Genomic DNA, 22,872 nt, shown 5'->3' with positions numbered 1-22,872 from the left:
GCTATATCAATTTGGTATTCACACAACTTGTGGCCGACCTACCCAAATTCCATCCAAATTTTGTCCAAACATGTCTTCTTATGAACTGGAGTTTTCGTATGGGATTGCGGATTTCTCTCATCCTAGGAAAATTCGTATCACTAATGGACTCCCAATCTATCCAAATACAGATAGGGCACTAACAAATTTTAAAGAGGTTTGGTTTATTTTTATCAATCGTTTATTAGTTATAGTAGATTACTGATTTAGTGGGTGTCTAATTTCTAGCAGGTGATTTATGAATAACTAATCAAATGTCTATTAGGGAAAACATTAGTTCTTTGGCATTTTATGCTGTGTAGATGTTAGTTTGACACAGTTGTTAGAACTCAACCATTTTACTTTGGAAGGAAATCAAAGAGTTGAAGATTTTGAAATATGGGCAAAGAAAAGGATAGAAAAGAAAAAGGGAATTTTGTATTGTAGACATGACTTAACTTTTGGCATTCTGACAGTCATCATTCAATCAAAAAATGAAGCTAAAATAGATAACCGATCACATAACATGCAATTTAGACATCATATTTGATTGATAGGTTCCCTGCAAATAGCGCTAATTCAAATATTCATACTCAAAAATTAATTGGATCCCTAAGCAAATCTATAATATGAGGCTCCACAACATTGTGTGGATTAGTGAAACCATCCACTCCCTGCTTGTAGAAAACATTCACAATTCTTGCTAGGTTAAGAAATCGCTCGAGAATTTCCGTTGGAATAGTTGTACTGAGCTTAAGAAATTCCTCATTGATGTCTTTCCAAGCGTCCTCTGCAATATCCGCAAACTTCTTCTTTGCTTCTAGCTCAGACACATTGTAATGCTTCATATAGCACTCGATTCCAGTGCCTCTGTATTGTTTCTCACGCTTGAAATGCAAAAAGAGCAGTTTTGAGAAGTTAATCTACAGTACTATATACATAACCAAATTGGGGGGAATTTTTTTTTCTTTTATACATACGTGAGAGTGCTCAAATTTCAAATTTCTCACTTACACTCCCTCCTCCTGAACCATCCAACTCATCCCTCCTCCAAATTAGGGGAAATTGGTATTCTCCAGTTCAACATTTTTTTAAGGGTAAATTACTTATTACCTCCCGTGTTACACAATGCCAGATGACCTCTCTAAGGTTTTAAAATAATGACATAACCCCTTATAGTTTTATGTAAATTGGAAAGTAGATGGAATGCACCATTGATTAAGACGTTTATACCAAATGAGCTTTAAAAGCACATATAATAAAATCTTAATATCCATATAACCTTCTTATGGTTTGTATAAATATCTACTTTACTCTGTGATTTTTGTATTTATCTATGTAATCTCTCTATACTTTTATACAAGGTGGTTAAACTATTGATTGATTTAGTATTTAAATAAGGGCACCATTAGTGTTTTAACTAACGACATTCTATAAGTTATTTTCCATCAAATTTCTACTTTACATAAAATCATGAGGGTGAAGTGGATATTTTGAAATGTTAGAGGAGTCATTCGCAATAGATGAAACCACAGGGGGTTATATGTAATTTATCCTTTTTTAACCATCTTTTTTATTCTTATAATGACGGGTAACATAGTTCTCACCTTATTCACAAAAAAAAAAAAAAAGAAAAAAAAAAAAAATCATTCCACGTCAAGGAAGAGTTCTTTCAAAGATGTAAGAAGTGAGAAAGTGAGGTTCTATGTGATTATTGTATTGTTTACATGTTCGGCGTGTATTTATATTACCTTTTTACTCATGGTTGAATTCAATTTATATACACTGAATTTTGTAAGAAGTATAATAGCACACATAAAGTAAATCAACCAGGCACAACTATACCAAATCACAACTGCGCTTTTCCTCCAGAAGATTTTGTAATTTAATTTAACATTAATTGACTAACAACTTCAGAGGCAGAGCATAGTCATACCTCATAAGACCCGATGTCATTGGTCAATCGGCATATTTTTGCTAAAGAAACAAGAATTTTAGGATAGTTTGATAGCCAATCATACACGTCCTCGGTGGCACATTCCATTGCAAGTAATGCCGTTGGTATTAGGAGATAGCATAAGCTCGTGACCAATCCATTGCTCAAGTAATCAGGAAATGCTGGCAATTCTCTTGGGATAAACCACAGTGCCTCAATGTAGCTACTCCTTGCATATTGTTTCCACTAGTTGAAACCAATGTTCCAAGAATGTATTAGGTTTATATAATCAACTTGCAGCACGATTTAGCTAAATTATTATACAGGCGAAACTTATTAAAGGATGCATGATATGTGACAAAAGTTACTTTTCAATAATATATATACGCACACATATATAGGATAAATTTTTATGCACTATCACTGTATGCATGGGTGGGTATAAATGCATGCTGTGTAATCTAATTTTAATTCTGAAATTCACTCTTTGTATGGATTGCATGCATCCATACCTATTAGTTAGTGTAAAGAATCTCTACATTAACAGTGCGTAAAACTTAATTCATATAAAATCTCTGGCATTCTTGAGACAACTGATACTGAAGTGCTATTTTGTTTATAGAAGTTAAGCACTTGAACGGCGCCCTATATACCGATTGAAGATAATCGCACGTTTATATAGTAGTTCGATTAATGGCCAAGATTTGATGAGGTATAAAATTATCATGACTTTCGAACACAGCAGAGCTCAAAGGAAAAACTAAGTCAAAACAGAAACATATAAATGTATGCCGAACAAATGTGGTACCGTACTTCATCTTTATACTTGTCGGATGCATAAGACCTTTGTTGTGCAGTTAACTCATTATCAACACCATCACTGACATTTAAAAGGGCCAAGTAAGATGTTCTCATGCAGATTGATAATCGATCAATTTCTTTAGCATCCCACCTGAAACCAGAAGAAAATTAATTTCTGCAAAACTTATGCCGCATGTGTTCAAGTTTGGCAGAGGATTCAAAGTTCATGGCTTAGTTTAATCAATAGGCATACCTTTCAATTGCATCAGTGAAGGTTATTAGCTCATCGAGAGTGCCATAGGAATCATACGTGTCATCGATCGCTGTAAGCAGGGCAGTAGTCTTTGCTGAGATGATTCGGCCGAGAGAATGTTGAGGCTCAAAAAACATTCCTAAACCGTAAAAGTAGCTTTCAACAAGTCGTGCTCTTGAATAAGGAAGTTTTGATACAATTTCTGACTCATTTCCCCACCTGTCACGTGAATCAAGAATGCATATATAAAAATACCTTACTAAATGTTCATGAATCTCCATGTTCCCTCTAAAAAAGAATATGGTGATGCAATTATTTTCTTTTTCGGACTACTGTTGAAAAAAAATTATTTTGCAATAGGCGATCAATACGTCTGTATTATAATGACATATAAGTCTGTCATGTTTTGTCTTAGTTATTAGGTGTAGCATGAAAGGTATGATTGGGTGCTAGGCAATTTCTTAACAGATCATGCACATGTGCCCAAGTTGGGCTGCACATTTCAAGTTTCACAAAAACAATGAAAAAAAAAATTTCTCAAGATTTGAGTATGACATGTCGGCAATGATGGAGCCAAGGGGGGCTGAGGGGGGCCATGGTTTTGAAATTTTTAATTCATAGTATGTAAATATATGTATAAGACAAAGTTGGCCCCTCCTAATTTTTTACAATTTTAGTTTATATTATGAGAGTTTATATATATATGTGTGTGTGTGTGTGTATGAATTAGCCACCTTTGATATAATTTTTTCTTCAAAAAAGTTATTTATTTTTTATTGTGCTAATTATTTAACATTCAAAAAATTAAATATATAATTTCATAAGCCATAGTAAATTGACCCAATTTGATATATTATAATAAAAGACTCAATTCATAATTATGAATGGGCTAAAATAAAAATAATTACTTTATTAGTCCATATACAAATATACAACTTAGCCTAATTGATAAAAAAAATTAAAATTAGTGATCTATCCTCTTGTTGACCCATATACAAATATACAAATAATTACTTGAAGGCTTGGTGAAGACAAGAAATTGAGTGATCTATCATGTTGTTGATAGATTGATTATATTTGTTTTCACTCTTCATGTATCAACTACAATTATAGAACAGACATTTTCAATTATAAATATAATCAAAACAAAACTGCAAAACAAGATAAAACATAATTTCGTGAATGATTGTCTAACAATATACATAAAAAAGGGAAGTTGTTCAAAAATTTAGTACTGATTCAATTATAGATGAATTTAGTTATATGAAATAATGTAAAGCTCAATTTACTTTTAAGAAAAGAGGTTGAAATTTCAAGGTGTGCGAACATAACTTTTATCTTTTTTTTAATTGAAAATAGTTATATTTATATTGCATAGTTATATTTTTGTTTTTGCACAAGTGACGTATTGGATCATCTTCTCATAATGTACAATTTGGATAGTTTGTAATGTTATAAGATATTTAATCAAAGGTTATTTCTTGTTCTAATTTTTGTTATGACTATGCTACATATTTATGAAATAGACATACCTTTATAATTAAATTTAATATTTGATATTTTAAGATGTCATATATTTAAATCGATGAAAATTATTTTGAATATAATATATTAAGATAATTTTGTTCAAAAAAATTTTGGCCCCCCTCCCAAAGAAAAAATCCTGGCTTCGTTCTATAGTCTATAGAATGGACATTTTCAATTATGAAGATAATCAAAACAAAACTCCAAAACAAGATAAAAGATAATTTCTTGAATGATTGTCTAACAATGTACATAAAAAAAGGAAGTTGTTCGAAAATTTACCATTGATTCAATTATAGATGAATTTAGTTCTATGAAAGAACGTAAAGCTCAATTTACGTTTAATAAAAGAGGATGAAATTTCAAGACATGTTAACATAATTTTTATCTCTTTTTAATTGAAAATAGTTATATTTATATTGCATAGTTATATTTTTGTTTTTGCTCAAGCGACATATTGGAGCATCTTCTCATAATGTGCAACTTAGGTGATTTGTGATGTTATAAGATATTTAATCAAAGGTTATTTCTTGTCTTAATTTTAGTTATGACTATGCTACATATTTATGAAATAGACATATCTTTATAATTAAAGTTAATATTTGATATTTTAAGATGCCATATATTTAAATAGATGAAAATTATTTTGAACATAACATATTTAAATAATTTTGTTCGAAAAAATTTTGGCCCCCCCAAAGAAAAAATCCTGGCTCCGTCACTGATGTCGGTGTAAGTTCATTTGGATCATAAATTGTGGCATTTGCCAAGAAACTAGATCTTGAACAAATGCAATGCTTGATGGGAGAACATAACAAGGATTCTCTGATGGGATTGAAAGATGAGCCAAATAATTTGATATTCGAACCTAGGTGTGGTTTGATAAGTGCTCGATTGAGCTTGGTTCTCTAATTAATTAATTCAAAATTTGAACATATTTTGTGTTTAATAAACTCTCAAACTTGATTCAAGTTTGGCTCGATTAGTATAAAATTAGATTATACAAGTAAAAAATTCAAACTACTCGAGGTCAATTGTAGATCGATTCAATGAGAACTCACTTGAGTTTAGCTCAATAGATAAACAAGCAAAACATGGACAAAATTTCCAGTCCGTTCAAATAATTAAAAAAATTTATATATTAGGGCTTTTGATTTGATTAGACTTGTCTACATCCCTATATCTCTCATCCATACTGCAATTAGCATAAATACATATTTGCATCCTTGAGTTATGCAACTAATTAAGAAAGCACTTTTGTTGGTCTAGTTGTCAGGAGAGGCTTTTAGAGTTCTCCTTATTGTAGATTCAAGGATCGAATTCTGAGATTGACAATTGGGTGTGAAAGGGTTAAAAAAAAGTACTTTGACTGGAAAAACTAATTAAGAAACTCTCTGTTCGTGCTCTAGCCTCAAGTCCTAGAGAAAAGTACATACCTTATGATCTCTGAAAGTTCTTGTTTGTACAACATTTGTAACAAGTTATAGTCCAATTTGGCGAACTTGAGAAGTAAATGATTCCTACATTCATCTTCCTCATAGACAGAGATATAATGGCGAGCCTCTATTCTTGGGATGCACTTGTGGAGCGCCTGCTTAAGGGTATAGTTGACTTGTTTTGCAAGGCTATGACTTGTATATGAGGCCACATGTTTTAGATTAGCTTCTGCAAAAGCAAGAGCTTCTTCTAAAATGATATCTTTATGTGTCCTCACTTGAGCAGCTTCATACAGGCTCAACAAACCTTTTATGTCAGTACTTAGTGATTCCTTGAATTTCCCATCAGTTTCCACAAATTGGTAAAAAATACCTACTCACAAATTATATGGTAAGAATCAAATTTCAAAAAGCTTAAAAAATTAAAGTTAACTTGTCATGCATTAAAAAAAAAAAAAAAAAGGAACTTACTCTCAGAAATATTAAAACCATGTTGTCTGAACAGTCGAAAATGAAGTGCAACAGAGAGTAAATCATCTGGATACTCTTTAGTATTGGCATATACTTTGAATGTCTTCTCTACTAGGTTTGCAATCTCTGCTCCATAATGGTATGAGATACCAAGTCGTTGTACGATGTCTATCAAACTCAATTTCTCTGTTATTGTGTTTTCTGTTGCCAATAGCATGTTCCTTACTTCTTCCTTTAACATTTTAATTTCTTTGGCATACATATCATATACCTGATAACATCATGGACGTCCACCATCAAGAACTTAAAACCCAAAAACAGGAAAAAAATTTTAAAAGTATCAACACAATATGGAAAAACCTGCGTACTTTGCATGTGGATTGGGACCGTTACGCCAATTCAACTCTTCCCCACCCCCCCCCCCCTCCCAACCGCCAACAAAAAAAAACAAAAGAGCTTCTGATTCAAATTAACTTAAAAGAGAGAATTTAAGAAAGGAAACTAACCTGTTGATCCTGAGAGAAGAAATCAAAATGATCACTCCAAATGTCGTCTGGGAAATCTGGTAAGGGGCGAAGAATTTCACTCTGGTTTTGTAAGGGAACAGCAGCTTCGGTGGGGACCATTGTGTTTGGTTAACCAGTGGAAGACTCAACACAAAATCTAAATGTGGTTTAGGAGCTAATCAAATTCAAGGCGAGTATTTATAGAGCAAAACAAGGCACATGCTTTGACTGGCATACCAATTGGGATTTTGAAGGCATTGAAGAAAGCAGCTAGATCATTGACTAAAAGACGGTGGGAGTTGTGAAGAAGAAGTCGGCCAGATTGTCGCAATATCTGATCTTATCTTATCTTATCTACCAACTAGATAAGAGAACAACTCAAGATCTCCGTTGATGTCAAGTGTATTGAAGTTCAAAGGGCTAATAGTTCCTCACTATTTAGGGGCTAATTGGTAAAAATAGTTGAATTATTTTCATTTGATTTTTTTGTTTGGTTTTTAATTGGTGAGAAAGGTCAATTGAATCCTTTTATGAAAAATAGCTTTTTAAATAGTTACTAACTATTTAGGGTTATTTTTGTCCATTTAAATTATTCCTTTTATATTTCATTGGTCAAATGTAAATAGTTGTAAACTATTTGGGTGTCCTTTTATCACATGGGGTCCTAATTAAATATTCCAAATATAAAAACCGTTAGAACTGATGTGCCAGCCAAAGTCTTCCAAGATTACTTCTCCCCGTCTTTGTTCCCTGCATTATAGAGCTATGACGAAGCACGTCACTTCAGTCTTTTCTTGTTCCAAACTGTGGGCCATTTTTGTTGACAGGGTGTCAAACCTGTGCAATAATAAATACCCGTTTAAATAAAATATAATTTCTGTAGATAGTGATAAGTAGGGTCCAATCCACAGGGACTGGGGATAATTTATTTCTTTTAGAGTCCGAAGTATGGGGGGTTTTTGAAAATGAGAGTAACTAAATTACTTGGAATAAATTAAAATAAAATAAAATAAAATAACTACAACTCAAATAACTAATTATCACAATAAAAATAATAATAGACGAACTCTAGCCAAGAGACAACTTCGGAGATGGTTCACTTAATTCGATCACAGATGCAAGGATTATTCCAGTTACTATCTGATAAATTAGTTATAGTTGTCATACACGCGATAAACAACCAACTCTTCCTCAATTTGTCGATAGCCAAGGTACGACTGTTGACTATTTCTCTAATCAGGAAACAACCCTAGGTACGACCATAGAAGTTCAATTTCCTAATTGCATGAATAATTAGAAGAGCCTAATTCTAACCAATCAACACGCTACGAGGGTCTCTTTAAGTTAGCCTGTCTATCTCCCTGACACAAACCCAATCATGCCAGTTGCCACCAGTTTAGAATAAATAAATAATTACGGATTTAACTACTCTAATTGGGTTCAGGTTATTGAATTAATCTAGAATCCGGGCCCTGGATAATCGAATAATAAAACAACCATATGAACATAAAGCAGAAGATAGACGAATACCAGTGAATAATGGAAATAAATAAAAACTAATTCGATCTCACAAATTTAGTAGAACCAAGGCCTCCGTTGTTCCTCGACTAGATATATTTAGCCACGCCTCATGAGAAAATCTCTAAATAATTTAACTGAGATCCAGGCCATCAAAGAAACCAAGAAAGAATAAAACTAAACTATGCTCCAAAAAAAAGAGCTCTCCGTAGCCTTTCTTACAATTGTCTTTATATAGCCAAAAGGAAATGAATAAAGCTATCTATCCAGTGGTCCCCGCACCAATTCAAAGTCCAATTCCATTTCACAAGCCTTTATATGTTTCTTTTCCAAGAGTCCAAATGACTCATGTTTCTTATCCGTGGTCCCCGCACCAATGAGAGTCAAAGTACAAGAAGAAAGCCCACGCCAATTCCATTTTTCTCATGTCCTCTTCATAAGATGACTCTTAGTCGGCGCCGCCTCATCAGCACAAGGACCGCACCAATGAGAGTCAAAGTACAAGAAGAAAGCCCATGCCAATTCCATTTTTCTCGTGTCCTCTTCATAAGAGGACTCTTAGTCGGCGCCGCCTCATCAGCACAAGGACCGCACCAATGAGAGTCAAAGTACAAGAAGAAAGCCCATGCCAATTCCATTTTTCTCGTGTCCTCTTCATAAGAGGACTCTTAGTCGGCGCCGCCTCATCAGCACAAGGAAAAAGGCGATCCGTTTCTTCTTAGCAATGTGGGCCAGGTTTGTGGAGTATTTAGAAGTCTCAATTTTCTCCAGAAAATACCTCCTTTTTTGTAGTTTTTTGTTCCATTCCCTGAAATTAAATCCAGATACCAAATATAAGTAAATATTAATAATTAAAACAATATTTGGCAAGGACAAAGGGGAAAGTAATAATAAAATACTCAACAATTAACACCCTATCAATTCCCCCCACACCTGAATCATGTTTGCCCTCAAGCATGAGAACAGCATTTGAATACCAAAATTTTGACAATGGCTATCGCTCCAACTACCGTATTGCCAAGATACCCCGAAAAACATATATCAAGCATTACAGGTTAAGATCAAAGAAAAACCACATTACTTAAATGTAGAAGAGTCAAGTAAGAAGTTTATACTGGAAAAATCGTTCAAAATGTTATTCACATTTTGCAAAATAACTTTTTTCGTTCTTTATTTTTAAAAGTATAAGTTTACGTTTCTTACAAATTTACATCGATTAAATTTAGTCCCTATCTAGATTTGTGACTAGTTTTTGGCCGAAATTCATCACATGCCTTACATATGATCATTTTTTTAAGGGAATAGTCATCAAATTAAAATTTACATAATTCAATCCATAGTCCTTTACATTTTACAAAATAATTTTTTTGTCCCTCACATTTCACAAAATAAATTGTTTCATCCCTCACATTTTATAAAATAAATGTTTTTATCCCTCATTCATCATGTGTATGAATAGTTTTTTTTAAATCCATGTATATATCTTTTTTATTTCATCCAAATAGTATGAATAATATATAATATATTTCTATTTGATTTTTCATGAACGTATATATATATGGGTTTAAAAAAAATTGTTAGTTTTTTACTCATGTTCATTTTCCTTTGCTCGAAAATTGAAAACAAAGAAGACATTTAATCTTAAACATTATTGAGTGTTTATGTCGAATTAAATTTGGACCAAAAAATAAACAAAAGAAAAGTATAACAAAAAGAAGTAAGTGATTAGCACTTTTAAATTTTAAAACAATCACAAGGTAAATAATTTAACTATTGATTTTTCCATCAAGAGCTCCCTTTCTCTATTACCCTAAATTCCATCAAGAACAGATTTTTCCATATCTGTTAGAATATTCCTAGTTTTTAAGAATACAATACCCTATAAGTATACAATTTAGGGCATACCCTTTCAGTGCATCAGTGAAAATTTTTACTTCGTCTATAGTGCCATAGGAATCGTACGTGTCATCAATTACTGTAACCAAGACTGTTACCTTTGCCAATTATAAGTTGATCCGGCCAAGAGAGTACTGTAGTTTGAAAAACATGGCTAGAGAAAAAAAGTAGCTCTCATCAATTCTTCCTCTAGAACGAGGAAATTTTGATTCGATTTCCAAGTCTTTTCCCCACCTGTCACATAAATCATGTGCAAATGTATCTTATTAACTGGTACGACAAAGAAACCATCCTATTCTCTTTACACAGAAATGAAGTAGATCGGTCATCGAGAAGAAAAACAATAGATCATTTAAACATTTGGTTCATGCAAGGGAAACAATACAGTTACACAGTGGAGGTTATCATTTGCGCATTCATATATTAGTATTAGTTCATGCAGGGAAAGGCTGAGGATTATAACTATTTTCTCCCTTCTGGGACACTAGATGATCAAGTTTATTGATTGTGCAAGGAATTGATCAATGGACGTTTTAATTGAACCGACCAGAGTCGGATTCTTATGCAGACTCCAAGGTGTTATAGTAATGCTAAAACATCAAATCCTGGAAAAGTGAAAAATAAAAATTCAAACTTTTACCAAGTTGATGAGCGGGAGTCTCGTGGGCTAATGCTCAAATCTGGGAAAAGCGAAAATCCTGGCTAAAGAAGATTATAGAAACAGAGTTAATTTTAAGATTACAAACCAAATGTAAGATTTTGAAAAAAAATATTTTTTTTGGTAAAAAGAATTATTGTATTTCAATATTTATATTAATAGTAGCAATTACATCAAATATGATACAGATACATAAACTTGTCAATCAATTGATATAATAGATCTAAAAAAAAGGACTAGTTCCACTTTGCACTCTCAAACTTTACCAGTTTTCCACTTTGCACCTTAAACTCAAAATTTGAACACTCTACATCTCAAACTCTTAATTTTGAGCACATTGCACCCTAAACTCTAAATTTTTTTTTTTATTTAAGTCCAGTCAATGATAATTTTAGCAAAATTAATTATATAGAGAACCTTACAAATCAATGATAATTTGCAACAAGTGATAAAAATGAGCAAAGATGTTGCAACTATAGCAAAATGATACATTTTCACTAATTTACTCTATTTTTATATTGTTAATTTTGCTAACAATATGAGTAATTCCGAACATACAAAATCAATGACAATGTGTTGAAAATAGTAAAAAAGAGTCAAGGGATCATATATAGAATAACATGATATAGTCATTAATTTGCATAGTCCTTTATCTTATTAATTTTGCTAATGTTGTCATTAATTGGACTTAAATGGGACAAACTTAAGATTTTAGAGTCCAAAGTATCAAGAATTAAGAGTTTAAGGTGTAAAATATTCAAAATTGAAGTTTAAGGTGTAATGTGAGAAAGTGATACAATTTGGGAATACAGAGTGGAGTTAAGCCCCAAAAAAATTACTTGATCATGATATTGAAACTCCAAGGGTATCTTCCGTTATGAATATCTCCCAACAAATTTATAGATATGTCTTTTAATAGTTACATCTAATAAAAACTCTTTCAAACTCAAAGAAAGAAGTTTGGATCTAACTTTTAGAATTGATTTCTAAAATTTACCAAATCTTTAATCTCAGCCACCGAACAAAAGGACCAAAAAAAGTGAAAAAAAAAAAACCAATCTCGCAAGGATATCCCAGGAGAATTTTGAAAACTCAAGAAGAATTGGCATTTCGATCAGAAAATTCTACGGAAGTATTCAATCTAGCTCTCATCAGATTTTATCAGCACCGTTTTAGCTTTATCACATAGTTCCGTCTTAAATTGTCAAGATAATTTACAGAAAACCCTAGATTTGTGCTCATGAAGCAAATTACCTACATCATTAACTGGCAAAGTTCTTGCTTGTGCAACATTTGCAATATATTTCAATCCAATTCGGCGAACCTCAAAAGTAAACTGTTATTTGATTCATCTTCGTTGTAAATAGAAATGTAATGGCGAGCAGCTATCTTTGAATGTCCTTGCGAAGCGCTTGTTGGAGGCGTGATTTGCTTCTTATGCAATAGTAGGACTTGCGTGTAGCAGCCTGCATTTTAAGTGTAAAGTTGCGTAAAAAAAAAAAAAAAAATTAAATCAACATTAAAAATAAAAGAATTTCAAATTTGAACAAAATTAAAAGCGTTAATTACATTAACCTCCCTCGTAGTTTAGCTGAACTACAAACCAACCCTTAAAATTTGGCCAAATAACATCTGACCCCCTATTACTAACACCATCAGAACACCATAGAGGGAAAGCATAAAATGACACATGCCATCCAGCTGAAATAGTTGAATGAAAGTAATTTCAAAAGTTGCAGAGCAATTCCAGTGAAGAATAAAATAGTAAGTGCAACAAATGAAATTTCTCAACTGCCAAGGATCTCGAAAGAAAACAGCAAGAGATAAAGGACGAGTTTCCATTCCTGTCCAAGTTCTCATAATATCATATGCCGATGTGCTGCGGCTGAGGACTGCCACATTTCTTTCTTCTTTTTCTCAAACCTTGATTTTATCTCCCTGTACTAATTTTTCTACAACTTTTACAAATCCACTTGATACGCCGCCATGTCTATCGTCTTTTCTCCACCCTTGGCTGTTATCTCTTCCAGCGAAGTTACACATGTCAAACCAAATTCATGGGTTAGGAAAGGAAAAAAAACCCATACAGTATCAAACCCGTCAACAAGCGGGAGTGTTTTTTGGCTTTTAAACCTAAAAGTGAGGCATAAACAAGTGGTTTATCCAAAATAACACAAATTTATATGTTTATGATGACAAAAGGGACATATCCACCGATTCCTTCTTGAAATTCCTAGGCTTCAACATGCCATGACTGGAGTCAGTCACTTTGGTGCTTACGATTTAATTACGGCAGAGTCAATATCAAGAGCTGGCTTTTCTTCTTCTTCTTCTTTTTTTTTTGATAAAATGGTTGACTTTTTTTTGTGTTAGATTTTGCTGCTATAAGTTTATTTTGAGATTCAGTGAAGTGTGTTTATTCTGAGTTTGTAGGATGGATCACAATTTAATTTTGTAGAGTCAATATCAAGAGCTTGCTTTTCATTCAACTCGATAAAATGAATGGTTTTTTTTTTTTCTATTTTTTGTAAGATTTTGCTGCTAAAAGTTTATTTTGAATTTAGTGAAGTGTGTTCTCTCTAATTTTGTGGGATGGAGAAATAATTTACTGATGGTTGTAAATTTGAATCGAGACACTGGTTGTTGCATCCATTTGAGCACTATTTTAACCATCTTGTAGTCGTGGGCTAAAAAAATTTTCTTTTAGCCCAAAATAGTGTACAGAATTTTGATAAATTTGGAGTTGAATGTAATTAGGAAGATCATGGTTGCAGACGGTACTCTTACAGTGATGGTTGGAGGAATTGTAAAGGGGGAAAATTAGACTTGCCTTTAGGAAGAGTGGATGTTTGAGATGAATTGAATGAAATTGGGAAAGATCAAAGATTGATCAAGAAATTCATTGGCTCTAGGCGATGGCTTCTGACTTACACATAATACATCGATTGTTCCTTTTTTTTTTTTTTCAAATATAAAGTAGATGATATATAAATAGAATTTTAGCCATTGTTGAATTACCATTAATATTTGTCATTTGTTCCTATTTGTATAATGTTTTTCTAACCTTCGCTGTTGTAAAGAAACTAAAATTTTGTTTGTTTAAGAATCTTACATAAGTAAAATTAATATTTTCTAAGGTAATATTTGAACTTATAGTTATCATATTATAAGAACCTAGAGTTGATTTATCGTGACAAACCTTTTAATTAAATTAGAGTTAGTCTAATGTAGGACACTTTTTTATGAAGAAGTTAAAGAAAATTAACAACATAACTAACTATTAATATGTTTCGGTCAAACTGATAGTGTTTTAGTTTAAAACTAAAACTCTATTGTAATTTTTTGGAGAGCTTTGGGGAGCGGCTGCCCCTGCCCATCCCCCTTGTGTCCGTCATTGCGTTGAAGCATTATCTTTATTAGTTTCTCATTTGTTTTTTTTTTTCTTTTGATTGGTTCACACGGAGAAATAAAAGATTGAGGATTAATCCGAAGCCTACTTGGTTATCCGACAAATCAGCCTAATACGGACATTTTTTGGGTCTTCTAGACATTTGAGGCTGTTTAAGCAAATACTCCTACTTTAAAGCTCACTCCAGCTTCTCTTGCCGGTCACAGCTTTGCTTATACTTCAAACCAAAGCAAACATTTTTTTAGGAATTGCTTCGTGTTGCAAATAGCAGCAAGCGCAGTACTATGATATCGATCTGTAGACAAACATGAGTCATGCTTTTCCTCATAAAATCTTGGAGCAAATCAAATTTTGAGACTTGACTAAGCGTATCTGTTAAGTCTCACTCAACTCTTCTTCCTTTCGCGCTTGGCCTTTCGCATTTTTCCACAGAGAAGAAAGATATGGAAACTTTCCCTTTTGGCTTCTGGCTATTGCTATAAATGACTTATCATCGTCTTTTGATTTATCATTCGTCAACCTCTAAAATCAAAGAGCTGAAAAAATGGCTTCTTTCTTCATTTACACTATTTCCATCTCTTACCTTCTAATTATGCTTCCAATGTTTATCTGTATCTCCGACCAAGCTTTCTCAGAGGATATTTCTGAAGCTATAGCAATGAAAAGAATGATGAAAACAAGCCACCTACACTTTTACTTCCATGACATTGTTAGTGGTAAAAACCCTTCGGCCATGAAAGTTATTGGGACAGAAATTATGAGTTTTGGCACAACTTTCATCATAGATGATGCATTGACTGAAGGTCAAGAGCCAACATCGAAAATTGTAGGCAGAGCTCAGGGGCTGTACGCCGTTGCAGCACAGAATGACCTTGCATTGCTAATGGTGATTAACTATTCATTTACAGATGGGAAATTCAATGGAAGTAGCATCAGCATTCTTGGGAGGAATCATGTTTTTGATGATATCAGAGAAATGCCCATTGTTGGAGGCACGGGACTGTTTCGATTCGCTCGTGGATATGCATTGGCACATACAATTTGGTTTGATATCAAGACAGGAGATGCAACTGTAGAGTATAATGTGTTTGTTCAACACTTCTAATTCTATAGAAAATTAAGTAGCATGATTGATCAAGGCATGCAGTTATCTGTCAATTTTTGATAGATAGATCTGGTTTAAGCCATCTTGTTAAGTTAATGTTTTCCGTCTATTTTGTTCATTTTATTAGTTCTTCTGGACCAAACTGGCTAATATTAGGGCAGCAGAGGAATGGAGTTCTTTCCTTTCTTCTTCTTCGTAGTGCTTGTTAAACTATATTTTCTTTTCAAAGTTTGAGGCAATACATGTCAAGTATGTAATTCTTGATTTTGCTCATTTCTTGAAACTAAGACACAGCAAATTTGAAAATTCTTCTCAACAAATCTTCTCTTCATTAACTACATGTAGTTTTAAATTTTTGGGAACAAAATTGACTATATTTTGAATGTTGAAACTAAAGGTATGAATTAGTCAATTCATTTATTAGAACAAAGCCTATGTCAGTACCAAATACTCCTTCAAAGAATAAAATTTAAATCATGTTAGTCTGACTGTTAGAGAAAAGAAGCTATCTATTAGCCATCTTGATCCCCTTGAGACTTCGATAGGCACTTGCTGTTTGACTCTTGCATATGTTATGAAAAAGTTGACATGCCTAGCATGTCAACGGGTTAAGTTTCTCGTCAAAGTCAATTCAGATCGATCATTATTGTTTTTATGGGTCTGGGTATTAACTTTCAAACTCAAACTTAGACCTATAAGAGAATTATAGATTTGAATAGGTCAATAATCCAAACCAGAATTAGATCCATATCAAGATCCTATCCACACCTGCTTATACACAAATTTGTAATTACAATGGCTTTCACCTACCTCTTGATTAGTCAAACCCCTAGTAATCAAGTGAAGCATCTTACCAAAAAATTTATATTTTGTTGTATAATAAATCTAGTATAACAACTTTCCATCATGTTTTATGTATACAAGATATTTTTCTCTAAAGTAGCTCGATATCACTAATATTTTTTTTGATAAGTGAGAGGTTTTGAATTCAGAAATTCCTACTTGTACTTCCTTCAACCTTACCACCCAATCAAACACTCCCCTTATTAATATTTTAATTTTGTTTGAATGGATATCAACAATTAATTTCAATAAGCAAAATTCAAATTGCATAATAATGTATACTTACATTAATTTAAAGCAAAATAGAAAAAATTGGAGGAGGTTCAAACACATGTAAAATAACTTGGATGTTAAATGCAGCTGAAACTTTTAAGGAAATTTAATTGATAAAATTTTATACTCAGTTATTATGAAAGCAAAACCTGTGTCAGCATTAAATATTTCTCCAGTGATTTTTTTTTTTTTTTAATATAGGCGCCAGTGAACAAGTTCTTAATCATGTTAGCTCCGCAAACTAAGAGAAGCAATATGATGAAAGCTTTTTAATTTTATGTGCCATCTTGATCCCTTTCACGCTTCAATATGCAACTGACATACGGTAATCGCTTATTACTTGATGTAAAAGTTAAAACTAAACAGACGGTAATTGATTATTACTTGATGTTGAAGTTAAAATTAACTTTCACTCCAACATTCAAGTAACTTTTTTTACTTTCTAACGATTCGCAAGTTAAACGTAATCAGGAAGACCAACGTGGCTATGCCATGAAGTTATGGAGTTTCTGGACAATTTATTAGAAGTGTTCATGTCGACCAAAGATCCTCCGGTGGCGTGAAGTAAAAGCCCTCACCCACTAAAGCAAGAAAACTTAGATTGAGGCACGTGACAAAAACGCATTGATTGGGCTTAAAAAAAGATGTGGATTGGGGCCCCAGGACGTAAGGCACATGCTCAAGCCCATGCTCATATAAAAATAGGCTTCTGAAGATCGCCAACTGTCACATATTGCCGAGTGCCAACCAAGACTGGTAAGATCACGGTTCTATTTTAGAACAAGAATCGCCCCTCGTATAAGCAGTGCCAGTTTTAATTCTGGAATTGCTAATTACGGATTCAGTTACAATTTCTGCTTCACTTCCTTCTGATTACATTTAAGATTATCAAAGTGATTGTAGAAAGAAAAGACAATGAAATTGCGCTTTGTTCCAATAGTGCAAGAATTTCGAAGGAATTTTGTGCGAGTTCCAAGAATACCCTGCTTCAGTTTCCATATATTGTGTGGCATCATAGTTCCACGAACTTGTCCAAGTAACTTTTGAACTGAGTCACGAGTTCAAAATGATCAACCTAAAATACCAAGTTAACTCACAGGTCTAGCATTATACACTAATCCCTGTGGGATTGGAGGGTCTCACATTCATTTATACTTTTTGCGTTCTCGCAAAATCCATTATATTTGGTCATGTTCGCACTTTGGAAGTGGCCCTGTGCGTGACACACAACTCCTTACACTCCCCCATGTTCAAATTCTGAAGATAGCCACGTACGTTTGACACCAAATTCACCATTCCACTTGACTCCTTCCCCCCCCCCCCCCCCCCCCCCCCCCCGGCCCACAAAAGCATGAAGAGACCACGAGATTTACTCCTTTTGCATAGTCAAAACTATAATACCATTGAATCCCAAACTCATCCGGTGCAGAAATCACATGAGGTTTGGTTTGACACCATTTGTAGTACCCGAACTCATGGGTTAGCCCAAACAACTTTTAAGTAAAACCAAGACTTCAAAATAATGAACCATATTAATAAGTAATCCACGGGCTCAACGTTATGTACTCGTCACTTTCCCATTCACTTCCCATGTGGGATGGGGGGTCTCACATACACATGTTGAATGGTAGAAATAATGAAGCACTGACAAGATATGTAGGACTCAAGCTTTGGCGTTGTTCCCAAACTGCTTTTGGGAAAGTATCATGCACCAGTGTTGTTTGCATTTAATGTGAGTAGAGCTTACAAAAAAAGTCTAATACCTAACAATCCATTAAACCCGTCCATTGATTTTTGACCGCCCATTGATCTCAAAGGATAGGTTGGATTATGAATTTTGTTGAATTAGGTAACAACTTATTTCTGTTGTTAATATTTTGTATACCAAGAATAGAATTTTGAATTTGTTCTAATTGCATTCTTTTACTTTTCTCTAACTTGTTTTATTTCATTGTTAATAATTCCTCATCAATATTATAATACAATAAATTATATGTCTCTTAATTACATTTTCGAGCATAATATAAGCTAGCATTTAATAATTTAAATACACAAAATATTACAACTTACAATAGAGCATATATGAGTAGTAAAAGTGTTAAATAAGTTGTGACAAAAATAAATTTCAATCAATTAGTTATATTAAAAGTATAAAGTAAACAAATTTTTTTAGTTAATCTACTTAAATGTACAATTTATTATCTAAGATTTGCAATACAAGCAACATAAAATATTATTCTATTTATGATATGTTTCCAAGGAGTTTAAGAAGTGAGTGCGAGTTTGTGTGGGGGAAAATGTGTTAGTGTGTGAATGTATGTGAAGATGGGTTTATGTATGTGAAAAAAATCTTTTTGTGTGTGTAAATGTATAAGAGAGAATAAATTAATTATCAAAATCAAGTCAAGGAAATAATCTTGGCAACGGTTCACTCAATTGATCACTGATACTAAAAATAACTCATATATTCACAAATAAATTGGTTATAGCAATTCAACAACCGTTGAACCACCAATCTCTCCTTAATTTCTTGGTAGTCAATAGACACTCATTAATTACTTCGCTTGTAAAGTAGATAATCCTAAAGATGCTCATAGAATTTAATCTATTCACAACCTTAAATATTAGAGAGACCTAATTCTAGTTAACAAATACACATGCAGGTTTATTTAAACTAGATTAATTATTCCTTAGAGTGTCAAACTGACTCATTAAAAGAAGTAAGATGGGTAACTCATGGAGTTAAGAGGTGATGGGCCTCAAATATGTGCTCAAGTTTAAATCTAAAATACACCTATTTACTGCAAGTATATATGTTAAATTTATAGAGCAGGGCGAATAGGGTTGATCCCATGAGAAGTGCCTAATCAAGTACGAGGTCCTTCGCTTACTTTATAATCTAGACTAATATCAATTAAAAGCAATAACAAGAAACTAATTCACTAATTAATATTTCAAACTACTAACTTGTAGAGAAAGACAAATGAAGAAAGTACACTAAGTACTAAGGTTCTACGGTTTAGATTCCACTAATAGTCCAAAAAGGCAAGCGAATAAATTTAACCCTTTAAAATACACCTATTTAATAAATAATGTAATACTGAGAAAAGATCACAAGCTCTTCTTATGGCATTTGAATCCTTTCCAAAGCAGAGGATACACTTTGCAAGGAGCAGGGGAAGAGGGTTGGGCAGAAAAAAGGACCCTTTACACATAAAACTGTATCAAATTCAAAAGGAAAAGAAAAATGAATCCATCACTTTAAACATCAACAATTAATACCTCTTGAATCCCCATGCCGAAACTGAAAAAAGAGGGTAATCATGCCAGCAAATGATAAAATAGCCACTTTCTTCCTTGATCTTAAAGCCATCATAGTTGCAACTCTGCAGCACTCTCATTGCCTGCTTCATTCCGTTGTAGCTTAAATTAATCTTTCCAAAACCTGCAAACTCTAGCCTAGGAATCCATTTGTCAAGTTTCTCATGCCTTGCCTTTCTTTCAAGTCCTTCACAAGCTATGATGCTCTTAATTTCTTCTCCAAAAAGGAACTTTTCAATCTTTTGTCGTTCAACTGGTGCCCTGGGAAGGGTATTCTCTAAGCAATCAAAAAGTGCTGCATAAAATTTCAGTGCTTCATCGACTCTTTCCATCAAACCATGGCAGTTGTGGTTTGATTCATGTTCAGTTACTACCATAAGTTTTGGGGAAAGGCCCCACAGGGCGTTCAGAAAGCTTAATGTTTTTGGAGGTGGTGATGATTGAGAATCAGGACTGGCACCGTACAAACTCATCACATCTCGCTCAAGAAAATCGCCTAAAGTACGAGGATTCATATGCAAAACTCCAGGCAAATGAACTGAGCTCGAGTTATTTGGCACAGATGGTGAGTTCCTTCGCATTGTATCATCATCATATGCCAAAAGAGAATGCAGCTGAAGCACAGAACTAATGGCAACAGCTTCTCCAGACTTTACGCGTAAACTTTCAATATCAAGATTCTCTAATTTGCTGACCATTGGGCAAAACTGAAAAGGTATGTCCAGTTTTTCAGCAGCTTCCTGCAGCCGAACAGCCATTTGATCTAATACCTCTTTCTGTTCATGAATTCCTGTAATTCTAAGGTGAGGGGGCCCTTCTTGCCTTGCTTTTAGTTCCTCGAGAAGATTAATCCACTGCGCTGGCTCAAAACAATGAAGATCAATGATATGCACAACTTTCTCCCCTTCCATAGTTTCTAGAATGGCTTGGTTGGTAATCACATAAGAAAGCCTCAAAAAGGGACAATACTCAAAGAATAATTTCTGTGCAAGAATAATTTCAGCAGCACATGTTAGTTTGGTTGAATTCAGGGCCTTGTGTAATCCAGGCCTCCAGCCTTTCAGCACGCGATCAGCAAGTGCTTCTGTGAAGTAAGCAACAATCCTCTGAACTATGTCACCATCAGGAGATGCAAGAAGTGAAATCTGCTCAAGTCCACTGCTAGCACTATCAAGGCTGCCGGCTGCAACACATCTCGCACAGGCTGTGAGAAAGCCGAATAGCCACATTCCTCTCTCATCAGATTTCATCTCCCTCAACAATGTGTAAGGAGAACCTATACTTGGTGAAAGTGACATCAAGAAGAAGAAAAGAGGTGATGATCCCTCTTCCTGAGCAATTCCTGCCACTAAAAGCATAATTCATGTAAAATTGAGTTAGAAATACTGTTCTAGGTATGTAATGAATCTATAGATCATAGAACATGGAAATGCAACTTAAATTTTACAAATGACCTGTTTTTGCCCAACTAGAATGTAAAAAGATTGCACTTAGACAACAATCAACAATTAATTTAGTCTCGATGTTATTAATTTTATCTTCCAACCTTTCCAACTTGTGAAATGAAAGAAAATTTTCTTTCATGGTTCCAGCCATCGTTGGCTAAATGGTTAACAGACAGGGCAAATGGATATCACCGAAATGACCAGTGTACTAGTAACAGATGCAAATCAAGAATATATTTCAACTGATCTGATTGCTAATAAATCCATGAGATTTAACAATGAGTACAGACTATAGAATTGAAATGGGGTGACAGTGAACTTACTAGCTTACTAGCAAGTAATGACCCTTGAAGGCTGATGAAATATTTCTTCAAAGAAGAGAAAATTCAGGCAGCAAAATGGTAACTTTAACAAAAGGCCCACAAAAAAGGACCTATGACGGGCTTTTAGCAGCTTGCTGGTTTTTGGGAACTGTAGAGGGGCTTTTGTTGCACAAAAATAAGTCAAAAATGGTGCTAAAACTAATTGTCCTGAAGGACTTTACCATGGCAGCATTGCATATGACAATTCAAAGGGTAGTCTTTGTCCTCGAGTGGATTGTTGTCCATAGATGGCTTCGAAGAGGAATAAAGGAATTTGTGAATCACAGAGCCCTCTCTTCCTGCTCACTATGAGTTTGTTTTTGTCACCATTCCTTCTGGATGGGAATAAAAAAGGTTGGCCAAATTTGGTTTTTATTCCTAGCAAAACGCAAATCCAAACATGTATTATCAAAAATACAACTTTTTTTTTAGTAAACAGAAGAATAATCAACTTTTTTTGTTGCTTAGTGGTTAGTTGGGGATTGCAAGGTAAGTCGTACAAATTCCTCCAAAACCATAATCTTGTTTTCTTTTCACAAATGTAGACTATAAATTTGGTATTTTCTTCTTGCGTTAAGGTAAAAGGGACAAGAAGTTTCTGGGAAAAGCCAAAAGTAGTCTACTAGTAAATTGAGAATGTAACGTTAGACATGAAATTTTGGACGTGAGTGCTTGGAGTTTCCCAAAATCACATGCTAAGGGCTCTAATCCAAGAAAGAAGTCTTACACTATTGTCTGACCATATAGCATCTAATCCTTCACAAGTTGAGTAGACTTGCTAAATAATTGCGAGACTATTAAGGGGGGCTATAAACCAACCTCCTCTCTACCTGGTTTTATGGGGAGCTAAATTTTCTTGACACTACGTAGTATTGCTAAATAATTGCGAGAGTATATTGCTGCGAGATTTTTTAACCAAGCTAAAGCCCTAGAAATTGAATAACGAGATTGAGGATTGTGAGATAAAAGAGAAGAAAAATAATCACGGACTACTTTTTTACCTTATGTATTTGCACTTGATCATATGGTCATATTTTGTACCCTTAATCATTTTTAATGGGGTTGGGTTAACGTTAAAATGGATTTAAGTATTAATT

The 22,872-nt window shown here is 33.7% G+C and overlaps 3 protein-coding genes across 4 annotated transcripts; 1 reads left to right on the top strand and 2 right to left on the bottom strand.

Annotated features, from left to right (window-relative positions):
- Positions 1 to 540: 540 nt before the first annotated feature.
- LOC113727244 (viridiflorene synthase) lies at positions 541 to 7,202 on the bottom strand. Of its 2 annotated transcripts, none has more exons than XM_027251279.2 (7): positions 6,946 to 7,202; positions 6,440 to 6,710; positions 5,969 to 6,341; positions 3,009 to 3,227; positions 2,768 to 2,906; positions 1,955 to 2,200; positions 541 to 905 (listed from the first exon to the last, which is right to left on the bottom strand). In XM_027251279.2, exons 1-7 carry the CDS (start codon positions 7,063 to 7,065, stop codon positions 612 to 614), a joined length of 1,662 nt encoding a protein of 553 aa, XP_027107080.1. In that variant the 5' UTR covers positions 7,066 to 7,202; the 3' UTR covers positions 541 to 611. The 2 variants fall into 2 exon arrangements, with proteins under 2 accessions (XP_027107080.1, XP_027107081.1); XM_027251280.2 differs by lacking the exon at positions 6,946 to 7,202 and adding an exon at positions 6,808 to 6,864.
- A 7,608-nt stretch (positions 7,203 to 14,810) lies between these two features.
- On the top strand, positions 14,811 to 15,721 carry LOC113705537 (dirigent protein 22-like). The gene has a single exon (XM_027227717.2). It carries the CDS (start codon positions 14,971 to 14,973, stop codon positions 15,529 to 15,531), a length of 561 nt encoding a protein of 186 aa, XP_027083518.1. The 5' UTR covers positions 14,811 to 14,970; the 3' UTR covers positions 15,532 to 15,721.
- A 3,999-nt stretch (positions 15,722 to 19,720) lies between these two features.
- LOC140036998 (scarecrow-like protein 3) lies at positions 19,721 to 21,893 on the bottom strand. The gene is made up of 2 exons (XM_072080443.1): positions 21,737 to 21,893; positions 19,721 to 21,316 (listed from the first exon to the last, which is right to left on the bottom strand). Coding segments are annotated over exons 1-2 (1,395 nt in total). The 5' UTR covers positions 21,738 to 21,893; the 3' UTR covers positions 19,721 to 19,922.
- Between the last annotated feature and the right edge of the window lie 979 nt (positions 21,894 to 22,872).

The sequence above is a fragment of the Coffea arabica genome, chromosome 2e (assembly GCF_036785885.1).
Source record: "Coffea arabica cultivar ET-39 chromosome 2e, Coffea Arabica ET-39 HiFi, whole genome shotgun sequence".
Taxonomy (NCBI): domain Eukaryota; kingdom Viridiplantae; phylum Streptophyta; class Magnoliopsida; order Gentianales; family Rubiaceae; genus Coffea; species Coffea arabica.
Note: the sequence above shows the minus strand (reverse complement) of the source record. Positions and strands in the feature narration are given on the sequence as shown.